Consider the following 23193-nt stretch of genomic DNA (forward strand, 5'->3'; position numbering starts at 1 on the left):
GTGGAGGGTCTGCTGGTGGGAAGCGCCGCCAGCGTCTCGGCCGCCGACATCTCGTAGGGCGTGTAGGGTGCGGGCTGGCCTGCGTTCACCGTCGCTTGGGCCAGCGCTGAGAGGGAGGGCAGCAGCAGGCTCAGGGTGCTGTCGTGGGCCGGCGAGGGCGTGCTCTGTCCGGATGGCCCCGAGCCGGGCATGGCTACCTGTCCGACCATGCGCCAGCCCTTCCGTTCGGCCTGCCCTGGCGAGGAGGTTCGAGTGCGTCGGCGCTAGCGGGCAGCTGCGCGCGTCGTGGATGTCGAGCGTGAGGGCGGCAGTAGTGTGCAGTGTGCAGTTGCGCGGGGCAAGGGCCCAGGGGCGCGCATGCACGGCGGCTTCTGGAAGGCGCGAGGCAGGCGAGGCGTGGTGGGCAGCGTCCTGCGCGCGCTGGTGGTGTTTTGACGGTGGCTACGACATGCGAGGGTGCGTCGGGCTGGCGGCGGGCATTGGACGCGGCGACGGCGGGCAGCGTGAGATGTGGGGGCAGCGGCTGTCTTGCTGCGCCCGCATGCAGGCCCGGGGTTGAGCGGCGATTGGGCGCGGCGACGTCGTGCGGCAATATCGGGCTGACGGCCTGTGTCGTTGCTGGTATTATCGTTTCGGTGCGTGGGCGGGCTCCTTGCCTCGAGGCCCGGCCGTGTTGCGGCTCGGGGGTGGGTGAATGGCCCAGACGGGGCTACCGAGAGCCCGTGGCAAATGCGGGAGCGCGGCTGTTGGCACACGTCAAACCACACCCTCGTTCGCAGTCGGAATTGCGATGTGCTCGACGACGCGCCCAGCGTCAGCCCGCGCAGAGCCCAACGGGCGGAGGCACGCTGCACGCTCTGTGCGTGGCCATGCGGACGGGAGCAGCGTGCGTAGACGGCTAGTGCGACGATGGAAGCGGAAGTCTTTGCACCGCGCAACGAGCATCACGCACGAAAAGCGGGGGGTCCTTTGCTCCCATCCCTCGCTGGCGCGACACAAGCACAGCGACACATGGCTGTACGCCCAGCACCCTTCAGTCACATCCATGCTCAATGCACCGCGAGCATGAAGGCACCGTGACGCTCCGGGTGCACCCCGGCTCTCCTCACCACGACATCAATGGCCTCAGCATCGTGTCCATGTAGTCCAGCAGTGCTCCCTCCACGCCTCAACACCACCGCCCACGCCCCCACAGCACATGGCACGTCCACCAGACCCTCCCGCGCCGTTTCCGTCCCCATGCGTGCGACGCGCTCGCTGGCTGCACCCCTCCTCCCACTCCCCCATCTAACTGGACCACGACTGTGCCCGTGCGACCTCTCCGCAGCGGCGCAGCCTCAAGAAGCGAACCGTCACGTCCACTTCGGGACGAAAGCGCAGCTGTCGGGCTCTGCACCGTGTCACGAGCGTGCTGTGCCCTCAGGCCAAAGAGGCCACTTCGCCGACCCTCCCTGTGCGACCAGAGCCTCAACGCGAGCGAGCACGCTGTACCCGAGCCCCTCACCGCTGCCGTCCCACCGCTCCCTTCGACAACGACAACGGCCCACCGTCTTAGCGAGGCCCCGGAGAAGCGGTACAGACATGTCATCCACCCCATCCGTCCCGTGCAAGCATGCACCTAGACGAAGCAAACAAGCACGGCAGTACGCCAACGCACTCCATGCCATGCTATGCCCTCCCTGCCCGTGACGTGAGAAGAATATGATGACTATTACCACTATGACTAAAGGCTACATGGCCACTATACATGCCAGGTCCCGTAACAACATTCGACATTTACACGCCCACGAGAAAGAAGACGACAAGGGGGCAAACCAAACCCCACCAGAACGCTCCACAAGAAATGCAACAGCCTTGGCGATGCGGTAAAAATAACATGCTTCTCGCGTACCACAGACAGGAACCCGCGTCGTGTCGTGTGGTTTTTGCTGACCTTGCAAAGAAATCTAATTGTCATAGTATGATTCGTACCCATGCTGCGATGCTGCTTGCGGCATTGGCGGCGGCCACTGTCCAGATGTCGTGGATTGCTGCGACCACCCGCCACCAGTCGGTGTCTTGAGTCTCCGTTCTGCAAGGTTCCCAAGTCAGTGAGTGAACATCGGGACATTCAATGCATGCTGTGCTGATCGCTTACCTGCTTCAAAATCGTGCCACCGCTTCATCGTGATCTTGCTGCTGTCAAATTCGCCCTCGTACTCCAGACCTGCCTTCTTTGTCTTTTCACCCGCCGTCTTGCGTGTATCGCCCCAGCTGAAGTCGTCGAACTTCCAGAAAGCGTACGTCGGCAGAACAAAATTCCAAACGGGCAGGGACAGCAGATAGACAAACATCCACGCCACGTACGACCATCGGTGAGCAGTGATTACGATGAGGACCGCCGGCAGACCCAGAATAAGGGCAAGTAGTATGAGCGGAATAAGAGGTGCCGCAGTATGCAGCACGGCCGCTTTGATGGAGATTGCAACTAAACAGGGTCAGCACGTTGCAACGGTTGGGTGGATGCGGGCGAGCGCTTACTTAGGTAGAAAGTGAAGGCGATGGCGGCGGGCAGGACCAAAGTACCGATAAGCTCAATGAAGACGACGAACTGCATGCTGAAGCAGAAGGTACCGCACAGATCGCGCACAAGCACCAACTCCATCAGATTGTGGACCGTACTATTGATCCATCGCCTTCGCTGCGATAGAAGCACCTTGAACTCTTCGGGTACCGTGGTTTTGCAGACAGCCTGGGGCACAAACACTTGCTTGCGCTTCGGGAACGTCTTGAGCATCAGTGTTGACAGGTACCGGTCCTCGCCGAGCAACAGCAGATTCTTTTTGTGCAACGTGTCAACCACGTTCTCGGAATAATGCTCGACAACATCGGGATTGGCAAGTATAGGGACCCAGTAATTTTGACCGCCCTTCGGAGCCTTGATGCGGTACATGCAGAAACATCCTGGAAGGCACGTAACACCACCGAAAACCGATTCGAAAGATTTGGACAGGTGATGTGAGATGAAGTATTCGAACACCTGGATCATCGACACCCACGAGTCTCGCTTGTTAGCAATCTTCGTCTCGCCGCAGAGGCCCATAATCTCGGGGTCCTTGACCATGGCAGAAATCATGTGCGTCAGAGAGTCAGGGAAAACCTTAGTGTCCGCATCGACCATGAGCACTATTTCGTAGAAATCCGGAGAAATGCCCGTGATCTTCCATATGCCGTTGAACATCTCGAACTCAAGCTCCGTCATACGCTCGTCGAACATGACCTTTTGCAAAAACGACATGAGGATGATCTGACTGTCTCGCTTTCCACGATTACCAGGCTTCGAGTTCTTCTTCTCATCGGGGGTTCCGCACTTGACTACAACCATCATCGGGACACGCTGTTGCTTTTCGGTGGGAATGCGGCTGTTCTCGCCATAGTCGTAGAATCCAGAATAGACCTTCGCCATGTTGTGGCGCTTGGAGCCACTCGCAACAGCCACATACGAGAAAGGCTTGACTTCGTGGGGCAGGACAGCATGATCTTTCATCATAGCAAGAGTAATCTCAGGTGTGGTAAGATCTTCCCCGGCACCTTTGATCATGCCATCGCAAATGACCAGAATCAATTTGTGGCTGTTCGGGTAGTCGGTAGTGGCGATGGAGTCCAGTGTGGTCCGGAGACCTTCCGCTCCCTCCGAGTACGCAGTCACCAAGCAAATAGAATGGGCCAATGGATAGCCGAAGGGCTGCCACTCTGGTGGTGGTTGCGGTACAACAGCTTCGTGGATGAACCCAGCAGGACCGGGACCTTCAAAATCTCCGTAAGTGCTTGAACGGTATTGCTCGGGGGTCGTTCCAGAGAGGAGCAGGCTCGATCGGCTTCCTGGCGCCTTCGCATCCACTGGCAGTGTTCCCTGGCTAGCATTCAGTTGTTTATACATGCCACTCCCGCCATAGCTTGACAGAACGCGCGAGGCACTTTGGCTGGTCATGGTCGTGGGAGGAGCGCGAGTCTTGACATTCTTCTCCATAGAATACGGGCTGGTGAATCTGGAGGTGGACGGCAAAATGCTGCTACCACGCTTGCTGCTCCTGTCAGGGCCTGCGGGGTCCATCAGCTTTGGTGGAGGGCGGTAGATGTCGTCACTCCATTCCTCGATCTGCTTCTTTCGCTCTTTCGAGTCGACGGGTCCAAGAGAGGTCTTGCTCGCGGCGAACTTTCTGCTGATAAACCATTGAAAAGCCAGAGCCAGCACGAATTTGGCAACAACAATGGCAAGAATGAACACCAAGGAGACATAGAGCACGACTTTGGAGGCAATACATCCGATACTCTCGGTATCGATGGACCCGACTTTGACGATCTCGGTCAAGCACTTGGCAAGCTGCTTGTCTGTGCTGGAGGAGAATGCGCGCGTCACATCGACTCCCTTCACGGCGGGATTGGTCCGGATCTTTTCGAAGCTGTCGGGTACGCTCACTTGGGTCGTGTTGAACCATTCAAGTAAGTCCAGATCCAGTACATCGCCGCCCCAAACCATGAGGTTGCGAGTGCTATTCTTGATGTCGTCCCAAGTGAAATACACGTCTCCAGCGCTGTTCAGTCCGTAAAAAGCCGTCCTAGCCAAGGACGAGGTGTGGCAATTCATCCCAAGATAACGGCCAACCGTCGTGTTGGGCTTGGTAGAACCATCCTGGTTGAAGGTGTTGCAAGGGAAATACCATGCTAGATCGCCGTTCGCATTGGTCGGCACATCCGAGCCAGGCTTCAGGGTGATGAGTCCTTTGCAGGCACCATTGACGTTTTGGAACAAAAAGCTTGCATCCTGTCCTCCATGCTTTTCCGGGAGATCGAACAACACATTCTGTCCATCCTGAATGCCGAAAGCTCTGGGGTGGTGCGAGTTGAGGAGATTGTAAGCCTTGCCGTGGATGATTAGATAACCCGTATCCACCTTGTTAACTTGAAGGCGCTCGCCTCCTCCCGAAGGGCACACGGTCTCGGTGAATCCGAACGTGAGATAACCAACGACGGTCATGATGATGACAATGATACTGCACAGTCCCATTTTCTCTCTCCACGCGCGTTGCTGGGCCTTCTGCACCTTTCCAAAACACTTGAGAACCACGTTGGGACACCAAAAAGTAACAATAGCACAGTACACGTTCCACAGACTGGGTGGTCTCAACGCGTCCTTCTCTTTCTGACGCTGCTTCTCCAATTTGTCTTGCGTCTTACTGCGTTTCAGCCTGCGCTGTTGGTGCATCTCGTCGTCCAGAGGGGCATCCTTGTCGTTGTAGCCTCCGCCTGATGCATTACGAAGATGCGGTGGCTTGAGATCTGTGCTCTCGGAGCTGACAGTCTCCGACTCATACTCCTCTCTGCTCTCCCTGATGGGGTCGTTGCCAGTGGTCGAGGGATGGACGGTCATCTTCTTGGCATGCTTGCGGTAGTGGTAGTTGGGGTGGTTCTCATCGATGCGCTGGCGCTCAGGGCGGACAAGGCTGCGCTTCCGGCCCAGGTCGGTCGAGCGAGAGCCATAGGGGGCTGCAGCGATCATAGGGTCGCGGTCCATGGGGACGGGCGTGCCCGGCGAGGGCAGCGGTCGGTTGGTGATGGAGTAGGTGCCCGTCTTGCTCGGGGTGCGCTCGTGCGATCGCGTATTCTCTACGTCGGAGGTGCGGCGGCGTCGCGAGGACGTGTTCTCGCGGAAGACATGGCGCTGGTCCCGCCGCGGCGAGGAGGCGTCGGGTCGCTGAGGCAGAGACATGGTGGTATGTAGCCGCGGAATGCGTCTGCGTGGCACGCGGCCGGCGGAATAGGCGCGGCAGCACCGAGGGGCGTCGAGGGCTCGCGGCTGCTGCGAAGAATGGGATAAGGCTAGGCGGAGTGAGGGACGGAATGGGCGACGCGAGGCACCGTTGTGTGTCCTCGGCGGGTGTGGTGCGAGGGGAGACGGCTGCGGCTCTTCGCAGTGGAGCGAGCGACGGCAAAATGCACACGGCGTATGCGGAAAGAACGACTCTCAGGTCAAACGAGGGACAAAACAACCCTCGAGCTGGGGTTGCAGTGGGAACCACAGCCTGCGAGGCGATAGACAGGAGTGCCCCTGATCGGGGCCGGCACACCAGCGAATCGTACGCCGCCCCGCGAAGGATGGGCGGGCTCAGGGCGCTATTTACAGTTGCTCCAGAGACGGCTAGGCGAGGTGGCGGACTCCAGGCGAGAGCCTCTTTGTTTCGCGCGTCAAGGAAACACGCTTTCTCAGGACTCTCTGGCTATGCACATGTCCATCGCGAGCTGGAGGTGTTGGCTTCGAGGCGCCGGTCCCCAGCTTTGGTACCTCCTCCACGTGCTTTGCGGTGGGCTCTCCGGCAGCGCTGGTGTGCCACAGCGCGATGAATTGACGCACTATTGCTCGCCCATTCGGCCTGGCCCCGGCTAAGCAGCAAAGGCCCCAATCGGGCGACGTGAAACCACCTCTGGACACGATCATTTCCAGGTGTACCCTGTACATTTCTACTTTCCATCGTGCGCCTACTTGCACTCCACAGCGGGCGGCGCGGAGAAACCGGTCTCCTTGCCTGTCGATGCACCATGTACTTAGTTGGTCTTCGTATAGGTCATGGCACAACAACAACACACCGCCATGAGAGCGGCCTGAGGTGTGCGCGCGTCGTGGTACTGCGGCGGTAATCATCTGTCCGCACACCTCCAAACGGCCGCCGCATGGTGGGCAAGCCGCCTCGATTGGTAGCGAGCCCGCGCCGAAACCCCAAACTCGCCAATGTATGCAGTTACCTCTTACGTGCAGTCTATAGGACCCTGGTCTACTGGGCTCGACGGCGCTTTATTGTTCACCTCACGTTGCACTCCGTGTTGCCTAGCAGCAACCCTTTTTTCATAGTCAAGCTGACAAGGCTGCCGGAGGATACGTCCCAGGCGTGGCAGGCGTGGCAGGCGTGGCCTACGTAACTTGCTTCAGTCTTTGTCTGGGGTCAAACTGTAAACACCACGCCTGTCTGTCCGCATGACTGGCTAAATCCCCCGGCGCGGTCCCATGTTGACGAGAAGACTGGGTAGCATCCCCGCTGGACACCACTTCTCGCCAGCTTTTCTGGCCGGGAAACTTGAAGCTGAAGTGGAGAGCCTTGCATTCCTCACGGTCATTCGCACGTATCCAATGGGAGGGCCCATTCCTGCGCATGCTGACCCATCACAATTGCTGGCGGTGACGACAGGCAATGGAGATGGCGAGGTGCACGGCGCTTGCCTGTTGCGCTCTGTCTCAAGCTCAGTCCACCGCTCTCCAGCCCGCGCTTGTTATATCAATGCGGCCGCCGGTGTGCAACCGCAAGATTACTTCTCAGGGTCTCAGCCGCCTCGAGTCAGTGCGGGTACGTAACGCTGGGGCGTTCGCCCACTTGAAGTCCACCGCGTTCCGTCCTTATTCCTACAATCATCATCACTTGTTGCAGCCTGTCGTTGGACGTCGCCTAACCACGCTGGGCAGAGCCGAGTCAGCATTCGCTCCTGCACCGCAACAAAGGACTCCCGAAAGGGGCCTTCAAACCGCGGCTGTAATTGAAAAGCAGCTGGACTGGGCCGAATACGGGCGGCCAATTTTGTCCGCGGGTATTGGATCGTACGCAGCTTTGTGGGGTGAATAGGGTAGCGTGCAAGCAGCCCTGCATTGCGCCAGCCGCGAGCTATTTCAGGCGCGAGGCGTCAAAAGAAAAGATTTAGTACGAGTCGTTTACCGGCCCACGAGACCCTGCCGGCAGCTCCGGTCTGTGGTGAGTTCCTTCCCATTCCTGTGTAGATCATCGTCCTCGAGCTCGCCAGGCCGCATCGATGCGACGCACCCTCCGACAGATTTTTGCGCGCAACACACAGCTAATGTGTGCCTTTAGGTGAATTTGTGCGCCTCTCTGCGCCTTGTTGCCATCCATCCCGACTCCCTTGGTCTTGTTGCAGAGGTCGACAGCCCCTCGGCGAACTTTCTAACCCCGCGGTTGGCGTGCTGCGAGTCAGGGCAGCCCTAGAGGCAAACACAACTCCCACAACAGCAGCAGCAGCAGTAACCCCTCGAACAACATTTTCCTCGACACCATGGCCATGGCGGACGCCATTCCTCCTGCGCCGACGAGAGCATTGCCTCCAATTCCGACCGACGCCGCCAACGGGCGACCCGACAGCTCTTTCGAGACCAGGCGATCAAGCCGCTCCAGCACCGACAGTCGGACACCATCTCTCAGGCGGAAGCCGGTGCCCGGTACCACGCCGTCCGGCATCCCCTCCTTCAGCATTGACGAACATGAGGACACGACAGCAGGCGCTCGTGAATCCATGCAGTCTGCGTCGTCGGTGGTGCCCAGTTCCACCGGTCATTCGCGGACACCCTCGAGAGAAACGCCGGACATCGCAGCAGGAGGCATCGAGCCCATAACGCGAGACATTCCTATCCGGCAGCTGAACATCAGCGATAACTCCTACAATGCCAGGTATTCATCTGTAGCAGAAATGGACGTTGCAAACATACCCGAGGAAGACGACCCAGCCAGATATTCTCCTGACTCTGCCTACGACCAGCCTGCGTACCAAGTGCTCCCCCCACGTCAATCTTCCATGCCGCGCGGTGCGGCCTATTCTCCCGAAGCCGGCTCGCGGCACTCTTCCCAGAGCGACAACAGCGGGGGACAGAACAACTTTAACTTTGGCTTTGAGGCCAACTCACCTCTGCAGGTTCCTCGCACGTCGCTTCCGCGGCCCAGCTCTGCATACACACTAGGCAGCGAGCTCAATGCTCAAAATCGACACTCACCACGCTTGTCGGTGGGAGGTGGTTCGGCGTCCCCAACGTCTAATGGCTCCCAGGCCAATTACGCTAGGCAGCTGGCCGCCAGTCGCAGGTCACCCGATAACAGACCGGTGTCATACGTTGACCTTTTGAACCTCCCTTACAACCAGCAAATTGCACCAGCTGCGAACATAGGAAATGCGCAGCTTCGTGGTGCTGTTGGTGCAAATGCATCGCTGCTGGATTCGAAGAAGACACTCGATATGTACAGAGCAAATGTAAAGAAGACGCAAGACAGTGCGGTGCAGTACGAGTTTGCTTTGTTTATGGTGCAGGTCGCACGTGAAATCATGGCAGCGGACCCTTCCGTTGACGACCAGGGGTTAGCATCCCCGGAGCTGCTCCGAGAGGCACGGCAGATCCTCCAGAAACTTGCAGATCGCAGCTACCCGTTCGCGCAATACTATCTTGCAGATGGATATGCATCGGGCTTATTCAATAAGGATAAGCCTGATTATGATCGCGCATTTCCACTTTTCGTGGCGGCCAGCAAGCACGGGCATGCGGAGTCGGGGTACCGCGCTGCGCTTTGTTACGAGTTCGGGTGGGGGTGCCGGAAGGACTACGCCAAAGCTGCGCAATTCTATCGCGCTGCAGCGTCGAAAAACCATCCTGGTGCTGCCGCGCGCCTAGGAAAGGCATGCTTAACTGGAGATATGGGTCTGCTGAACAAATACCGAGAGGGCGTCAAGTGGCTCAAACGAGCAACCGAATCGGCTGACCATCAGTACAACAACGCTCCGTACGAATTGGGCCTTTTACACGAGACGGGTTACGGCGACGACATATTCAAGGATGAGGTCTATGCGGTCCAGCTGTTTACACAGGCCGCAGAGCTTGGGCATGCACAAGCTGCGTTAAGATTGGGCGAATGCTACGAACACGGCCAACTTCGCTGCCCCAAGGATGCCGCTCTGTCGGTGCACTACTACAACTGCGCTGCGCAAGCCGATATACCAGAAGCGATGATGAACCTGTGTGCGTGGTATATGGTCGGCGCCGAACCTGTGCTGGAGAAAGACGAAAATGAAGCATACGAGTGGGCCAAGAGAGCAGCAGAGCACGGTATGCTGTCAGACGATCTTACAAATGAGTTTCAACTAATTCCTCCAGGTCTTCCTAAAGCTGAGTATGCCTGCGGCTATTTCACAGAAATGGGCATTGGGTGCCGCCGCGACCCCCTCGAAGCCAACGTCTGGTACGTCAAAGCCGCCGACCACGGCGACGAGCGGGCCAAGCAGCGACTCGCCATCATCCAGGCCGCCGCCTCGGGGCAAACGCATGTTCCAGCGAACGACAAAAGCAACAAACTCAAAAAGGGAGGCAAGGACGACAAGGATTGCTTGGTTATGTGAGTGAGCAGTTGGAGACAGGCATTGTTTGGGCGTTGCTTCTCGCTTTTCCGCATCCACATTGGCATTGGGGGCCTTTATCTACCATCTTGACTAATCTTCGGCGGGTCCCGTCGTACGTTTTTCTTTTCTCTTCTACTTTCGGGGTCGAATTTGGCGGCATTTTGGCGATATGGAGGTTTTGCATGGTACTTGTTTTCTGGTGGGACCGGTTCGATCAATGGCATTGTTACCACCGGGACGGCCCTGGAGGACAGGCGTCTGCATCATTGTTTGTTTGTATGTGAGGCCTGGATACCCGGCTGGCTAGCGAGTTAATAGCGTAATGAGTTGGAGACGAATCGATGGCGTCTGTTGAGCATTTGCGTGTTGTACGAGGCAGTGCAGTCAGTAAAGTGCCAATCGATCGTATGGGCATGTAGATGACGTTTGCTAACATACACCAATGGATGATATGCGCGAATCCGATATATAAATGGTTTGATGATATGCGCTAATCAACAATTGCCAAATAACTATACATGCCGTTGGACAACAGCCCTACAATTCCAATCGCATAACACTCCGAACATTCGCTGTGCAAAGCCGCGCACGTGGTGGATACCGCCTGCTCCCGCTGGCCGGCTGTTCGCGGCGCCCTACTCGTGCTCACCACCACCACAGCACGCACCACTCCCCACCCATCTGCATATGCCGCCGCCGATACGGGTCATGTGGACACCACTTGCATGCCCAGCGCGCGGGTTAGGGCTCGACAGGGTTGCCTGAGCCGCGCACGTCACTGCGGTGCTTGTTGCGACCTCGATGGGGTCGCGAGGACCGCGTGACCGTGGGTAGCCGAGCGGATGGTGATGGACCTCGTGCATGTGGAGCGAGGAGGATTTTTGTTTAGGGGAGATGGGTACGGAGGTGCCGAGGTGCTTTGCAAGACGTGATGAGATAACATGTTAGATTGAGTAGTGCATTCAGCGGCTTCTAGCAGGCAGATTTGGTTCAATGTTGCTTTGTGGTAGGTCTAGGTGGGCACATTGTGGAGGATGTGCTTCTGTAGTATGGAATGCAACCGTGGTTGCTTTGTTTGCAGCTACGAACATGACTGTGGACTCGACCAACAACGCCAGAAGAAATGCTCAGACGCAGGTAGACTTGTACCTGCCTTGAAACCGCCATGCTTTCATCAATCATCCTGAGCACCGGAGCATATCTCCTTTCCCCCAAACCCTCGCTTTTCTGCGCTCAGAGGAGTTGCGACTAATGTAAATTGTCCCCATTCGACCCCTTCGCCAGCTTGAACTCCTCGCGAATCGCCTCGCCGAACCTCCTCACCGCCTCTTCAATCTGATCCGCCTTCGCAGCCCCATACGTCGCCCTGAAGAACAGCGTATCATGCGTATCCTCCTCGCTCGCGTAGAACCAGCTTCCCCGCATGACCAGCGCACCGTGGTCAATCACACGCATGAAGATCTCCTCTTCGATCGTCTCGATGCTCTTCTGCGGGTAGTCCGGGTGCTGCTTGAAGTCGACCTGCATCCAGTGGAACATGCCGGCCATGGGCGGGTTCCACGAGACGATGGAGCGCGGCAGGTGCTTTTCGCACGCGCCGAGGATGACGTCCCGGCGCTTGGTGTACTCCATGCGTATGTGGATGAGCCAGTCGAGGTAGCCGTCGTGGCCCCAGTGCTCGTCGAGCAGCTTGAAGAGGACGAGCTGAGATATTCCGGAGGGGTTCTGCGTGGAGACGTCGGCGTACTGTTGGTATTTGTGGATGAATTGCTCGGATGCGGTGAGCCAGCCGATGCGGGAGCCCGGGGCGATCACCTTGGAGAAAGAGTCCATGCGGAGCACGCGGCCATCTGTGTCCATGCTGAGGAAGCTGGGAACAAGCGTCTTCAAGAAATCATTGTGCGAGGATGGTGGCGGGACATCGGGTGCGTTGGCGCCCGTGTACGGCTGCATCTGGAGGAAAAAGTAGGGCTCATCTTCCACGATAAAGATGTCGTGCTTCTGGCAGACTTTGTAGAGTTCCCGCCGCCTGGGTCCGGGGATTGTTGCGCCTGTGGGGTTCTGACCCGTTGGGATTGTGTATAGCAAGTGCGGCTTTCGTGTTCCCTTCTCATTGACATCCCAGTTCGTGAGAATCTCGTCCATCGCTTCGGGAATAAGACCGTCGGCATCAATCGGTACGCTTGCCATACGGACGCCGAGGGGTAGAGCTGTCTCGACAGCAGCGGAGAAAGTGTACTCTTCGGCGAGAATGCAATCTCCTGGTCGTGTCATCAAGCGGAGAGTCATATCCCAACCCGATGTGCTTCCGATGGTGAGCGTGCATTGCCAGTCCTGGTACGGTGGGCTGTGCACAAACTCGGTGTGTTCTGTGACCCATCGGAGAAGCTGTGCTGATCCTGATCCTTGGCCGTAGTTGAAAGCAGTGGAGATGTCGTAGGTAGATTTCATGTTAGCGAGGTCATGCTTTCCTGCGGTGATGACCACGCCAGATTCCTTGGTCTCAGCTTCCGAGAACTTGCCCTTCGCCGGCACCTTGATTGAGATCTCCTCAAAAGGGAAGTACTCGCTAGATGGCAGGCCGCCTCCCAAGCTGATGATTCCAGGCTTGCTTGTGAGGAACTTGGCTGCACCCTTGAGCCTGTTACCTTTCCGGACTCTGGCTTCATGGCTGAAATAGTCTGTTGCGGGGTTAGCATTGCATAGGGCGTATACGACAAAGCATTACTCACGATCCCATCTCTTGGCCTTCGGCTTTCCTTCGTAGTTCTTGAACCTGAAGTCTCTTGTGTCTGACGGTGCAGCAATGCCCCACTGGCCCTCTCTTGCCTTTCTCCTCCTCTTGCCTATCTCGTTCGATTGTATAGGTGCGGCCAGGAAATCCGGAAGAGTGACGGCAGCGGTATCAGTGATGGCTGTGACCTCTGGCGAGGGGTCAATTGCGCCTGGGGGTGACATTTCAAGATCTGGCGGTCGAGATCTTGACTTCAAAATGGGAAGAGAATGGTGGTGGACGGTGGAAAGTGGTGGTGGGACTGAGAATGATATAGAATGGCCGAGGGTTGGTTTTGCACTAATTGACAGGGATGCCCGCCCTATGTAATGTTATCTTTCACAGCAGAGATCGATGATAAAGCGTCTGGGAAAGATCAATCTTGCATCCAAACCTGCCGTTTTGTTGTTCCCCAAACGGCAATTACGGTACGGCTAGGAGCGGACCAGCGAATGAAAGGCTTGCGCCTTCGCTTCTTGCAGGGCCAAGTCTCAAAATCGGCAGGGCTAACCAAACACGCCGAGTTGCGCCGAACACTCCGACCACGCCCTACGAATTTACATGGCGACTGTCCAAGCAGATGTTTCCCGTTTGAATCGGAATACAAGAATATCGCTGTGGCATGCGTGGTCCACATATGGATGACGTACTCTACTATTCGGAATAGAATCGATACCGCGACGAGTTTGATTTCCGGCGGGAAAGTACCTTGATGGTGGTTTCCCGATCGATGGCAGGTCAGAGGCAATACAAGGCCTTCAGCGGCGTGAAATTGGCGTACGCGCTCATATCAACGGCGACTGGGTAAGAAACTTAGCGTCGTTGTGCCATGTGATCAAGGTTGTTAGCTTCGTTGAGATTCCTCGGCGGCACAATTGGCAATCAAAGGAAACTGCGGACAACAAAGCCGCGAACAGCCGACCGGCGAGCGCGACGCTTTCCACTGCGTCATTGTTTTTCTGACCAAATGAATTGAGGCCTCCGCAGAAGTTTCTTGCCACGGACCAATTTTTGGCCGCAATGGGGCGCAGACGCTTCCATACCGGAGACTTGACTCTACGACGCCACAATATTGTCTCTTCGACCATTCATTTTCTTCCCACTTCCAGAATGACCGCTCACATGTAGTGTAGTCCTAGCTTCCATATTACCAAGTCCTCTTCGATACCATCGACAACAGTATCATATACACTCGTACGTGAAATCTTTTTTCCTCCAGTGTCCTCTTAGACACTTAAATTCGCAGAAGTCAGCATTTCGGTCGCACAGTCGAGAGATGCCTTGCTTGAACTAAATAATTTCACGATCCGCTCACAACGTAGCACATGTATCTAACTACACCAAAAACTGGCATTCGCACAGTTCAGTTTCGTGCATACCTTTTTTTTTTTTTTCTTTTCTTCTCCAGAAATTCGAGCACCATGTCGCACTGTCAATGAATCCTAATGACAGATAACAGACTTTCTTCGGTACCTTCACCACCTCACCAGCTTCGCCAAGATTTTGTGGTTTTGCGTATGTAAAGACGTAGGAAAAGCACGTCCATACATTGTTAGCGTTCTCATAAACGTTCGCAAGTCTCCAAAGAATGCCATAGGTACGACGATAACCTGTCCTAAAGCCGACTGGCCCCAAGCACGCTTCACCGTTTGCGTCTAGTGGTGCTAGTCAGTATTCTACCTAGCCTTGAACGCCTGCTCGCAAACATCGGAGTGCGAGAGCTGCGCATGGTCAAACCTCCAATCTGACACCAGTCATTTGACTCCGCAGCCCTATGTATCTTATTTTACACAGAATATTGTACCTGAACCATATTGCAGTGTTCAGCATTCAGTAATGTCCGCGGCAGGGCCTGGTCCACCTCCAGCACATTCACAACAAGGCTGGCCCCCACCCTCGAAAGTCCCAGACTCATAGACTACTTCAGTTGGGTCAGGCCTCACGGAAACTTCGATTCAGATGGCGCGCCTGAAGATGCGTCAGCAGTTGCCAATGGCGATCAATGCTTCTCAGTGGTTCGCGTACCTTGATGAGAAGCTCTTGGCTTCATCCTGTAGTGTAGCCTTGCCTTTTCACTCGTATATGCCTCCTTGGCTGTGTAAGCGATATTGGACCCGTGTTGAAGGCCTAGATGTATAGCACGTAAAACTACCTGTTCGCAAGTCCATTGTGCTTTGCCATTCACCACTTCCGCACATACAAAATGGCCGTAAAACTTTGGTATGGGCTAGCCGTTACTTTACTATGTTTTTCCTTAAATATATCCGCCACAATGGAGCGAGCCCCACGAGGCTTCCGGCAGCCGCGAGGCATTGATAACCTCGAGCAAACGTCCCGGTCGAATTTCAACGCGTCTTTTCGGGAACCGATGTTCCGTGCTCCCGCAGCGATGGGTCCTGCTTCTGCTGTAGCGGGCAGCACAAACGCCAATGTGTTCGCCAGATTATTCCGGAGGGATTCTTGCGATGACAACTGCAGGAACCTTTCGGACGGCGGGGTCGGCAAGTGCTGCCACACATCAGATGGAGGAGGCTGGTGCTGTGGAGAAAACGATGATTGTGGCCCTGGTAATGGGAACTTTTGTGTGCCACATAAGAACACATGTTCAGACCTCAGTAGCTGCTCCGCCCTCGAAGGTGGCGGTAAAGGGCGATGCTGCACTGGATCAGATGTCAATGCCGGATCATGGTGCTGCGGCGAGCAAAACCTTTGCGGTGACGGGGTGAACGAGAATTACTGCTCGTGGGCCATGTGAGTATAGCCTTGCAACAGAATTGTCTACTTTGCTAAAATACTTGCTCCCTAGGGAGACTACTACAGTGGTAGTAACTGGAACAATAACCGAGACTGTCACAGACGTTACTACCGTCACTGAAGCTGGAACCACCGAATGGTCAACGGTGACATCCACTTCAATCGGTAAGGCTTCATCTCACCATCGCCTAAGCATTATATCGCGTCCACCCTGCGACTAAATCCATGAATGCCCTAATGTCGTTGGCTAATCAACCCCTCGCAGAAGTCGAAACCATTTCCAGCGCCGACATCGCCACTGAGGTGAAGTTCGTTACCCAAACTGCCCCCGCGAGGCTCGCAAGAAGACTTTTGATCCCCAAAGCCACCCCAGTGGCACTGTCAACCGCTTTACACCCTCGCGCAGTTCCAGAGCGACGAATTGTGCTCATTACTGACGCGCCGTGGCAACGAAGAGATATAATCACAAGCACAATCACCAGTAAGCTCATCAGATTCGCGTTCTAATAACTGCAAATGTCTGACTACAGAATAGCCACTTCTACCTCTTATGAGACGCAGACCGACACGGATCAGGTCACTAGCACAGACTTTGTATGCATAATCATCAAGTGGCGGCGCCTTATACTGACATAAATGACAGTCCTCGGTCACCAGCACGTCGACGTCGACGTTTGTATCCACATTTACTTCGGTCCTCAACGCTAGAACGACTACCACAGTCACCTCGACGATCACCCAGCCTGCAGCGCCAGCAAATTCCAATGGACAAGATAAAGACAACCAGTCTTCAGATGCAAGCGGAGGCACAACTGGAAGTGGAGGTACAACTGAAAACGGAGGCGGCAGCGGAGGTGGCATGAGCACCGCAGCGAAAGCCGGCATTGGAGCCGGCTGCGGCGTCGGCGCCCTCGTCATATGCGCCCTCGTCTTCTTCCTCTGGCGACGCCACCGGGAGAAGTCAAATCACCAACACGCCGCGGCCCTTACCTCTGCCGGGCAGGACAGCAACCCAAACCCACACACCGCACGCCAGCCGATGACCGAGGAACAATCCGCTAAATACGCCGCAACCGCCGACCAGATGCTCCACTCGCCGAGAGAGAGATATAGCGACCTCATGCCGACGACTGGTACGACGTCGCCCAGTCCGCCGTACGCCCCTGCAGGGTATGGGTACGAGTTGGCGAGTTCGCCGGTTCCGCAACAGTACTATCCTAGACCGCCGAGCCCGCGCATGTCAGAGCAGCAACGAATGTATAGCCCAGGCAATTCGGTGGAGATGTACCATCCAGTTCCTGTCGAGGTGTCGGGGCTGCATTCTCCGCGACCGCAGCCTGCGTATCCGATGCGTGGAACGGATCCTTCACAAGTCGATGAGTGGAGACGATAGTTGGATTGGTGGTGGAGTAGACTGATATATGTGTCGGGTGGGTTTCTTGTCTGGTTTATGAATCCGTACCTGAACTAGTTATGTATAATGCAACTACTGCACGCTGGCAGGTTCTCAGACACAAAAAAGACTAGTAGAGGTCCTGTATTATACTATGTGCCTTCAAAACTTAGACTCATGAGTAACATTGATAATCTTCGAAGCCGTGAATCCACCTCCATGAAGAGACCTGACAGCCCGTTGCGGGAACTGGTGCCCGCGCCATGTCTCCACCGCTAGATGATCGAAACCCAACTTGTAGGTCTGCTGATACAGGACTCTAAGACTGAAGCCCCATACCAGAGAGAAGCAAAGTTGAATGGCGTTCGACCGCGTCGTGTCTCGCAATCTACCTGCCAGAGTTGTAACGGGAATTGCCAGCGCCGTCATTGTAGTAAGTGGAGCCCTTCAATAGTCTTAACATAGGATTCGGAACACCAAGCGAGACTTACGTTGGGGTTGCTGTAGTAGTAGCTTCCGTCCGTGTTGGAGTAGTGGTACGAGTTGGAGTTGGAAGCGCCCGTTCCGTAGTCGCGGTGGCAGTAGTGGTTGCCCTGTCGATGCGTTAGTTGACAAACACTGTGAGCTTGCTAGCTTTGGAGACATACTTGACTATTCGTGCTAGAGCTGGTGATTTGATAGCCGCCGGAGTCCGCACCAGAGCCGGAGCCGGAGCCGGAGCCGGAGCCAGAGTTGTTGGAAGAGCCCTTGGTCATCTTGGAGTTTCTGGTCTCTGGGTGTTGGTGGAATTTGATAGGGCTGTTTGAGTGTTTGCACGCCCAGGAGCGGGGTGCCCTCTATTTATGTAGTAGAGGGTGCAGGTGCGAGTGGTTCCGAATGCATGGGTCGAGCGGGGCGCTTTCCTTGGAGCGGGCGTCACCGAAGCTAATGCATCGCGATAAGTCGCGATGCAGCGCGTTGCCTCGTACCGACATGCCGCCGCGCGCCAGCCTTGACAGTTGACAAGGCTGAGCGTGGTTGAAAACCTCGCAACCCCATTGCGCCAGGCGGAACGATGTCAAAGTCCTCGTCAGCCTCCAGCCCTCAACCTCGATGGCGCCTGTATCGAAGCCATTGTTGAGTGCGTCTGTTTCCGTTCGCAATTTTGGAGCCTCAACACACGCAATCACGAGAACGGAGCGCCTCCGTTCCTATCCTTCAGATGCTCTATGTATTCCAGCAGCGGCTTCTCTTTGGTCGCTACATCCGTCCTTTCGCAGCAATATACCCACCAAGTATTGACCGACTGCTCCCCGATCCATGGTAAATGCGTAATCTCAGATTCAGGACAAGAACCTTTCTTTGTCTTGGAACGATTGACACCTGCCTTCGGGGGATCTCTAACGTATGCTTGAGCTAGTGCGATCAAACGTGGTGGTTTCATGTTTTGCAAGCCTATGCCACCGAAGTATTGACTGAGAGCTTGCTCTGATGCTTTTGCAAGTGCGATTGGGGTTGGATATGCTGCCAGACATTCTGAAGCGCGTTGACAAGCGAGCCTTTGGTTGCGGCTACGCTGCGTAAAGATGCATGCGACCAAGAAGTGGAACTTGTGAAATTGTTAGGGACGTAGCAGTATGTCAGCACCTAATCTTACCTGGTTGTCTCTGAACTGCAGAAGGGGGTGCTCGGAGATGCTGTCCACTGGTTGTGGGTTCTGCGAGACTGACCGCGAAATGCTTGGAGAGCTCGCAATGCTGGTGGCGATAGTTTCCTGAGACGAAATCACAGAAAAATCACTGACTTCGCGTGATAATGCAGGTGTTGATGTTGTTGAACTCGGCGAAGGTGAGATTGTTGTGCCCTCTAACAAGTCCGTGATGCGCTCGAGCTGCTTCTCCACAAGCTTGATGTTTGTCAATTCTTCGGACGAGTTGTCGCTCGCCTGTTGCACCGATTGCCCGATCGTGTCCATGGTACGATTCGTGGTTCTTGCCTGGTTCTGGAGTCGTTGAGCGACGTGGTGAACGCTTCTGTCGTGTGTTTCCAAATCTTTGTTCGTCTTTTCGACTGTTCTAAGGATCTTCTGATTCGTGTCGCGGATGTCATAGACAATATCACTACCTGGTATTAGCAACCAAAAGGAAGTAGAACTAGAACGACCTACCTCTGCAATTGATTCTTGAGTTCAAACATAATGGTTTTGGTCCTATCCAAGCTTGTTCTGAGCTTTTGGGTTTGGCTGAGCTTGGCCGCAAACTTAAACCGCCTGTGTTTCCCATTCATCATATACATAGCCAACGCCTCCTTGAGATCCTGAACGCTTTCCTGAGCGCGGGCAATCGCTTTCGCCAGCGCGACGCTTTCTCGAAGTTGTAAGTCGCGTTCGTTGCATTGCTTAATCACGTTCGTGATCAAGGCTTCCACCAACTCAAGATCGGTTTTCATCTCGCGAATATCCTTTGGGCAGTCTTTCATGTCGGTGGTGAAGTCGTATAGGAACTTTAGACCTTGCGCAACGGGACCTGCCAGGCCTACAAAACTTACAACCGCAGCGGCGGCCTCCATGATGGTACAAATGTTAAGTGCACTTTGGAGACGACTAGGGGAACAATGACAATCGAAGAGAGTAATGCTGTGCTCCTCTTATCAGGCAGACCTCGATTGCGAAGCCTTCGCTTCCCCTTGCTCACCGGTGCCAATATCCGGCCTTATGGGAGGGTTGGTGGCTTGGTACTCCGGATCATCAGGAATAATTCAGATCATGTTGCATTCGAGCTGCTGCAAGTTTGTCTTTTTCGAACCTGAGCGTGTTAATAACTGAGCACATCTTCATAGACCAACAATCGACCGAGAGACCTGCGTTGCAACACAAGCTGGAAGTCAAATGTGCCTTGCTCGAGCTGAAACCCCAAGAAGACGAGAGGAGTGATCACAGCCACATTGGATGGCTGGTATCGCATTTGATAGGCACGCATGCGGGAACTCGCGCCGTGGCTGCAGCTAGTCCCGTATTTTCTGCTCACGGCTCCGCCTGCTGCGGAGAACAGCGTGTTCTTGGGGAGGATCGGCGTGTCCCCAGATGCGCGTCTCGAACGCGACGCGTTCAAAGCACAGCTCATCAGTTCAGGCCGTAGTCGCGGGGTTCAGGACAAGGCACGCTTATGAGAATGCACCCTACAACGTAGGGAAGGTCGCTCGAAAGCTCACTTGAGTCATGCGTCTAGCGTTCACGATGATGAGAGAACCAGGAAGGTGGTGTTGAGCTTCTGGAAAGGAAAAACGGCTCGGCTTGGACAGCAGACACCACAAAGACTAGCATCGACCTACATAAAGAATACACATCCTTCCATTTCGAAAATATGTTCCACACATAGTTTGATTCTATTCAAGAGTTGTCCGTTCGTTTACGGTGGTCATGGGCCGACTCATCGAATCTGATTCAGGTACCTATGTACCGGTACACATGTGAGCGCAGGTTGCGCGACAACCAGCTCTCGCGACAACATGAACACCGGCGATCATGTGCTCAAAACATATAGACATGGGATATATAGTGGAGTAAGTTACCTCAAACTCTACTGCGTGGTTTGTTTTTAATCTTCCAAAGCGCTGGTCTTCTCATTGCCTTGAGAAACCCAGAGAGTAGCGAGCGAGACAGGACCTGATACGAAAGTGGGGCCGAGATGGTCGGGTGGCCGTTGACCCCACTTCGTTGCGGAAATTTTCTGGCAACTCAGTAGTGTCACACATCACTTCTCGCACTCTCGCCAGCTGCAATATTTGCTATATAATGTTTGATTGTGCCGAAACTTCCATCAAATCAAAGACAACGTGGCCGAGTGGTTATGGCGTGTGACTCAAGTGAGCTTCCGAGCGACCTTTCCTACAGCTGTAGGACGCATTCTCATGAGCTTTGCTCTCGTGGGTTCGAATCCCACCGTTGTCATCATCTTTTTGCATGCATTAGAACACTCTAGAACATGTTTCTGAGGTGCTGGATGCCAGAAAGAGCAATCGCCCTTGGCGCACCTTTTTGCGAGTGATGGCACGATATCCCTCGTAAGACCCTTGAACGTATATTTTCGCACTTAGATCTAGTCTACCTTTAACTCGCTGCTTTGCAAGAGCTTTGACAAGCAGAGAAGGATGGCTCAGCACGACAGAGAGAATTTAAGGTTTCTGGCTGTGTTCTCGTTCTGATATACGATGCACATGACTGCCACGCGAGCACTCACGATATCTACCAGCACGACTAGATATGACATCTGAATATCTAGAGTAAAGAGAGGAAGGAAAGATAGAGAGTAGGCAACTAGTACAAGTCATCACAGGAGTATGTTCGCTCTGACTGAAAGCTTAGAGATAAAAGTCGCATTATCATCCGCTTTGACTTCTCGCATGTAGACACTCTCTGGAATAAAGGACACGATTTCAGCAAACTTGGGCAACTCAAGTGGGCATATCATTGCTTTGTTCCTAGATTCGTACAATCTCGAGCGCGAACATATTACTCCTCTGCCTCTTAGCCCGTTCCACTATGTCGTTCTCAATCCTTCTTCCTTCCAACCTAGCTTCTGCGTCCTTGCGACCACGCCGAACCAAAAGCCCAAAGCCCGAAAGCAGCCAGCAGGCTGAGTCCAATTGGTAGGGGCTTTTGCGTCTTGAGCGCACGAGGGAAGGAGCTGCCAGCAAGTACGATGGAAGCGAGCAGGCCGAGTTCGACGCCGTATGGTTGGGCGTTGCGGATGCGGAGGGCGCCTAGGATGTACTGCAGCTGGTGTTAGAGTGTGCGCTTCTTGCCACACGTGAGGTGGGAATCAAACCAGAGTGCCGACAGAGACACCTGCAGCAACAGAGGGCACAGAGCCAGTGCGAACGTAGCCAGTGATGCCGCCGCCCGCAGTGAGAGCGCCGAGAATGAGGCCGATGTTGTCGAGAGCCTGGTGTTGTGTTAGCGCATTACGATGCGCGGCATGTAATTCGCTCACCATTTTTGCTTTATGTAGGGGTGAGTATTGAGTAGGTCCAGCGAAAGTGAAGAAGATGGTCGTGCAAGTAGCTGCGATGTTGTTCTCGTCTGGAAGCCTCGATTACCAACAGCTGCTATTGCGCGCGGGGAGCTTGCGGAGCTTGCGCACCCATCATTGTATCATCGCTCCGAAAAGCCGACGTCTCCGCGCTCAGCTCGCATCCCTGCCAGGAACACGTCCACGTAATCACGCACGGGCCGCCCAACTCTCCAACTGGCCTCAAGCTCCAGAGCACCACCACGATCCGCACTCCCAATTCTCCCCCGCCCACCCCCCAATCGACGTCCATATGGCGCCCAAATCGCGAGTTCCCGAGAAGCCGTCTGCCTCTACGTCAAGTGCGCCGAAAGCAAACAAGGGCAACTCCGCGGACGCGCAACAGATCGTGCAGGACGTGTGGAACAAATATGTCAACAAGACGCCACAGCGGGTCAAGCTCTTGGATAGCTTCATGCTCTTCTTGATCGTTGTTGGTGTGCTGCAGTTCGTCTACTGCTTGATTGTCGGCAACTTCGTATGTATATCCCAAACCTCCATCTTCACAGCAGACCCCGCAACCACTGCGTCCTATCAGGATGTAGCATGCTGCTCTATGTTCATTTTGCCCTCGTAGGCAATTTTGAATGGGCAATAGCTGACTGAGACATACAGCCCTTCAACGCCTTCCTCTCCGGCTTCAGTGCAACCGTCGGCCAGTTCGTCCTTACCGCCTCCCTCCGCATTCAGACCAACCCCGAAAACAAGGCCGAGTTCGAGAGCATCTCGCACGAGCGCGCGTTCGCCGATTTTGTCTTTGGCTCGTTAATCCTGCACTTTTTCTGCATCAACTTCATAAACTGAGGGGCGCATCGAGGATGTCGGCATGGTATCGTGAGCATAGCTCTTTGCGGGATTCGAAGGAAGCATGATTTGGACTAAGCAAGCCCCGGCGTTCTGTGGGAGGAGAAAATTCAATGTGTTATACCTAGGGCTCGAATTTACGACACGGACATTTTATGTCGCTCCTTACATGGTGATGATTGGTGCAGTGACATTAGATCCCAGTCGTTTTTGAGTTACGGTGAACC

At 54.9% G+C, this 23193-nt stretch overlaps 8 protein-coding genes and 1 non-coding gene across 9 annotated transcripts; 4 read left to right on the forward strand and 5 right to left on the reverse strand.

Moving 5' to 3' along the window:
* Positions 1–1687: 1687 nt before the first annotated feature.
* Positions 1688–6122, reverse strand: CC84DRAFT_1115650 (uncharacterized protein). Its single transcript, XM_018175433.1, has 3 exons — positions 2521–6122; positions 2138–2467; positions 1688–2071 (listed from the first exon to the last, which is right to left on the reverse strand). Exons 1-3 carry the CDS (start codon positions 5747–5749, stop codon positions 1947–1949), a joined length of 3684 nt encoding a protein of 1227 aa, XP_018039227.1. The 5' UTR covers positions 5750–6122; the 3' UTR covers positions 1688–1946.
* A 1677-nt stretch (positions 6123–7799) lies between these two features.
* Positions 7800–10548, forward strand: CC84DRAFT_1162698 (HCP-like protein). Its single transcript, XM_018178066.1, has 2 exons — positions 7800–9904; positions 9953–10548. The coding sequence occupies exons 1-2, from the start codon at positions 8092–8094 to the stop codon at positions 10192–10194; spliced, it is 2055 nt and encodes a 684-aa protein (XP_018039228.1). The 5' UTR covers positions 7800–8091; the 3' UTR covers positions 10195–10548.
* Positions 10549–11204: 656 nt separating this feature from the next.
* On the reverse strand, positions 11205–13549 carry CC84DRAFT_1257628 (aromatic amino acid aminotransferase 1). Its single transcript, XM_018184750.1, has 2 exons — positions 12927–13549; positions 11205–12875 (listed from the first exon to the last, which is right to left on the reverse strand). The coding sequence occupies exons 1-2, from the start codon at positions 13150–13152 to the stop codon at positions 11443–11445; spliced, it is 1659 nt and encodes a 552-aa protein (XP_018039229.1). The 5' UTR covers positions 13153–13549; the 3' UTR covers positions 11205–11442.
* Positions 13550–16279: 2730 nt separating this feature from the next.
* On the forward strand, positions 16280–17326 carry CC84DRAFT_593194 (uncharacterized protein). Its single transcript, XM_018186808.1, has one exon. The coding sequence runs from the start codon at positions 16581–16583 to the stop codon at positions 17112–17114; it is 534 nt and encodes a 177-aa protein (XP_018039230.1). The 5' UTR covers positions 16280–16580; the 3' UTR covers positions 17115–17326.
* On the reverse strand, positions 17102–17911 carry CC84DRAFT_1162700 (uncharacterized protein). The gene is made up of 3 exons (XM_018178067.1): positions 17762–17911; positions 17606–17707; positions 17102–17559 (listed from the first exon to the last, which is right to left on the reverse strand). Exons 1-3 carry the CDS (start codon positions 17867–17869, stop codon positions 17503–17505), a joined length of 267 nt encoding a protein of 88 aa, XP_018039231.1. The 5' UTR covers positions 17870–17911; the 3' UTR covers positions 17102–17502.
* A 215-nt stretch (positions 17912–18126) lies between these two features.
* CC84DRAFT_1257630 (uncharacterized protein) lies at positions 18127–19661 on the reverse strand (the record flags this gene model as incomplete). Its single annotated transcript, XM_018184751.1, has 3 exons — positions 18127–18702; positions 18751–19213; positions 19261–19661. 3 exons carry the CDS (start codon positions 19659–19661, stop codon positions 18280–18282), a joined length of 1287 nt encoding a protein of 428 aa, XP_018039232.1. The 3' UTR covers positions 18127–18279.
* A 1260-nt stretch (positions 19662–20921) lies between these two features.
* Positions 20922–21042, forward strand: CC84DRAFT_t32. The gene has a single exon. It is a non-coding gene; the product is annotated as a tRNA-Leu (tRNA).
* A 361-nt stretch (positions 21043–21403) lies between these two features.
* On the reverse strand, positions 21404–22140 carry CC84DRAFT_1162702 (uncharacterized protein). The gene is made up of 3 exons (XM_018178068.1): positions 22085–22140; positions 21920–22036; positions 21404–21864 (listed from the first exon to the last, which is right to left on the reverse strand). Exons 1-3 carry the CDS (start codon positions 22085–22087, stop codon positions 21664–21666), a joined length of 321 nt encoding a protein of 106 aa, XP_018039233.1. The 5' UTR covers positions 22088–22140; the 3' UTR covers positions 21404–21663.
* Positions 22141–22375: 235 nt separating this feature from the next.
* CC84DRAFT_1162703 (defender against death DAD protein) lies at positions 22376–23117 on the forward strand. The gene is made up of 2 exons (XM_018178069.1): positions 22376–22640; positions 22778–23117. The coding sequence occupies exons 1-2, from the start codon at positions 22416–22418 to the stop codon at positions 22964–22966; spliced, it is 414 nt and encodes a 137-aa protein (XP_018039234.1). The 5' UTR covers positions 22376–22415; the 3' UTR covers positions 22967–23117.
* The last annotated feature ends 76 nt before the right edge of the window (positions 23118–23193 follow it).

The sequence above is a fragment of the Paraphaeosphaeria sporulosa genome (genome assembly GCF_001642045.1).
Source record: "Paraphaeosphaeria sporulosa strain AP3s5-JAC2a unplaced genomic scaffold CC84scaffold_3, whole genome shotgun sequence".
In the NCBI taxonomy this organism is placed as follows: Eukaryota; Fungi; Ascomycota; class Dothideomycetes; order Pleosporales; family Didymosphaeriaceae; genus Paraphaeosphaeria; species Paraphaeosphaeria sporulosa.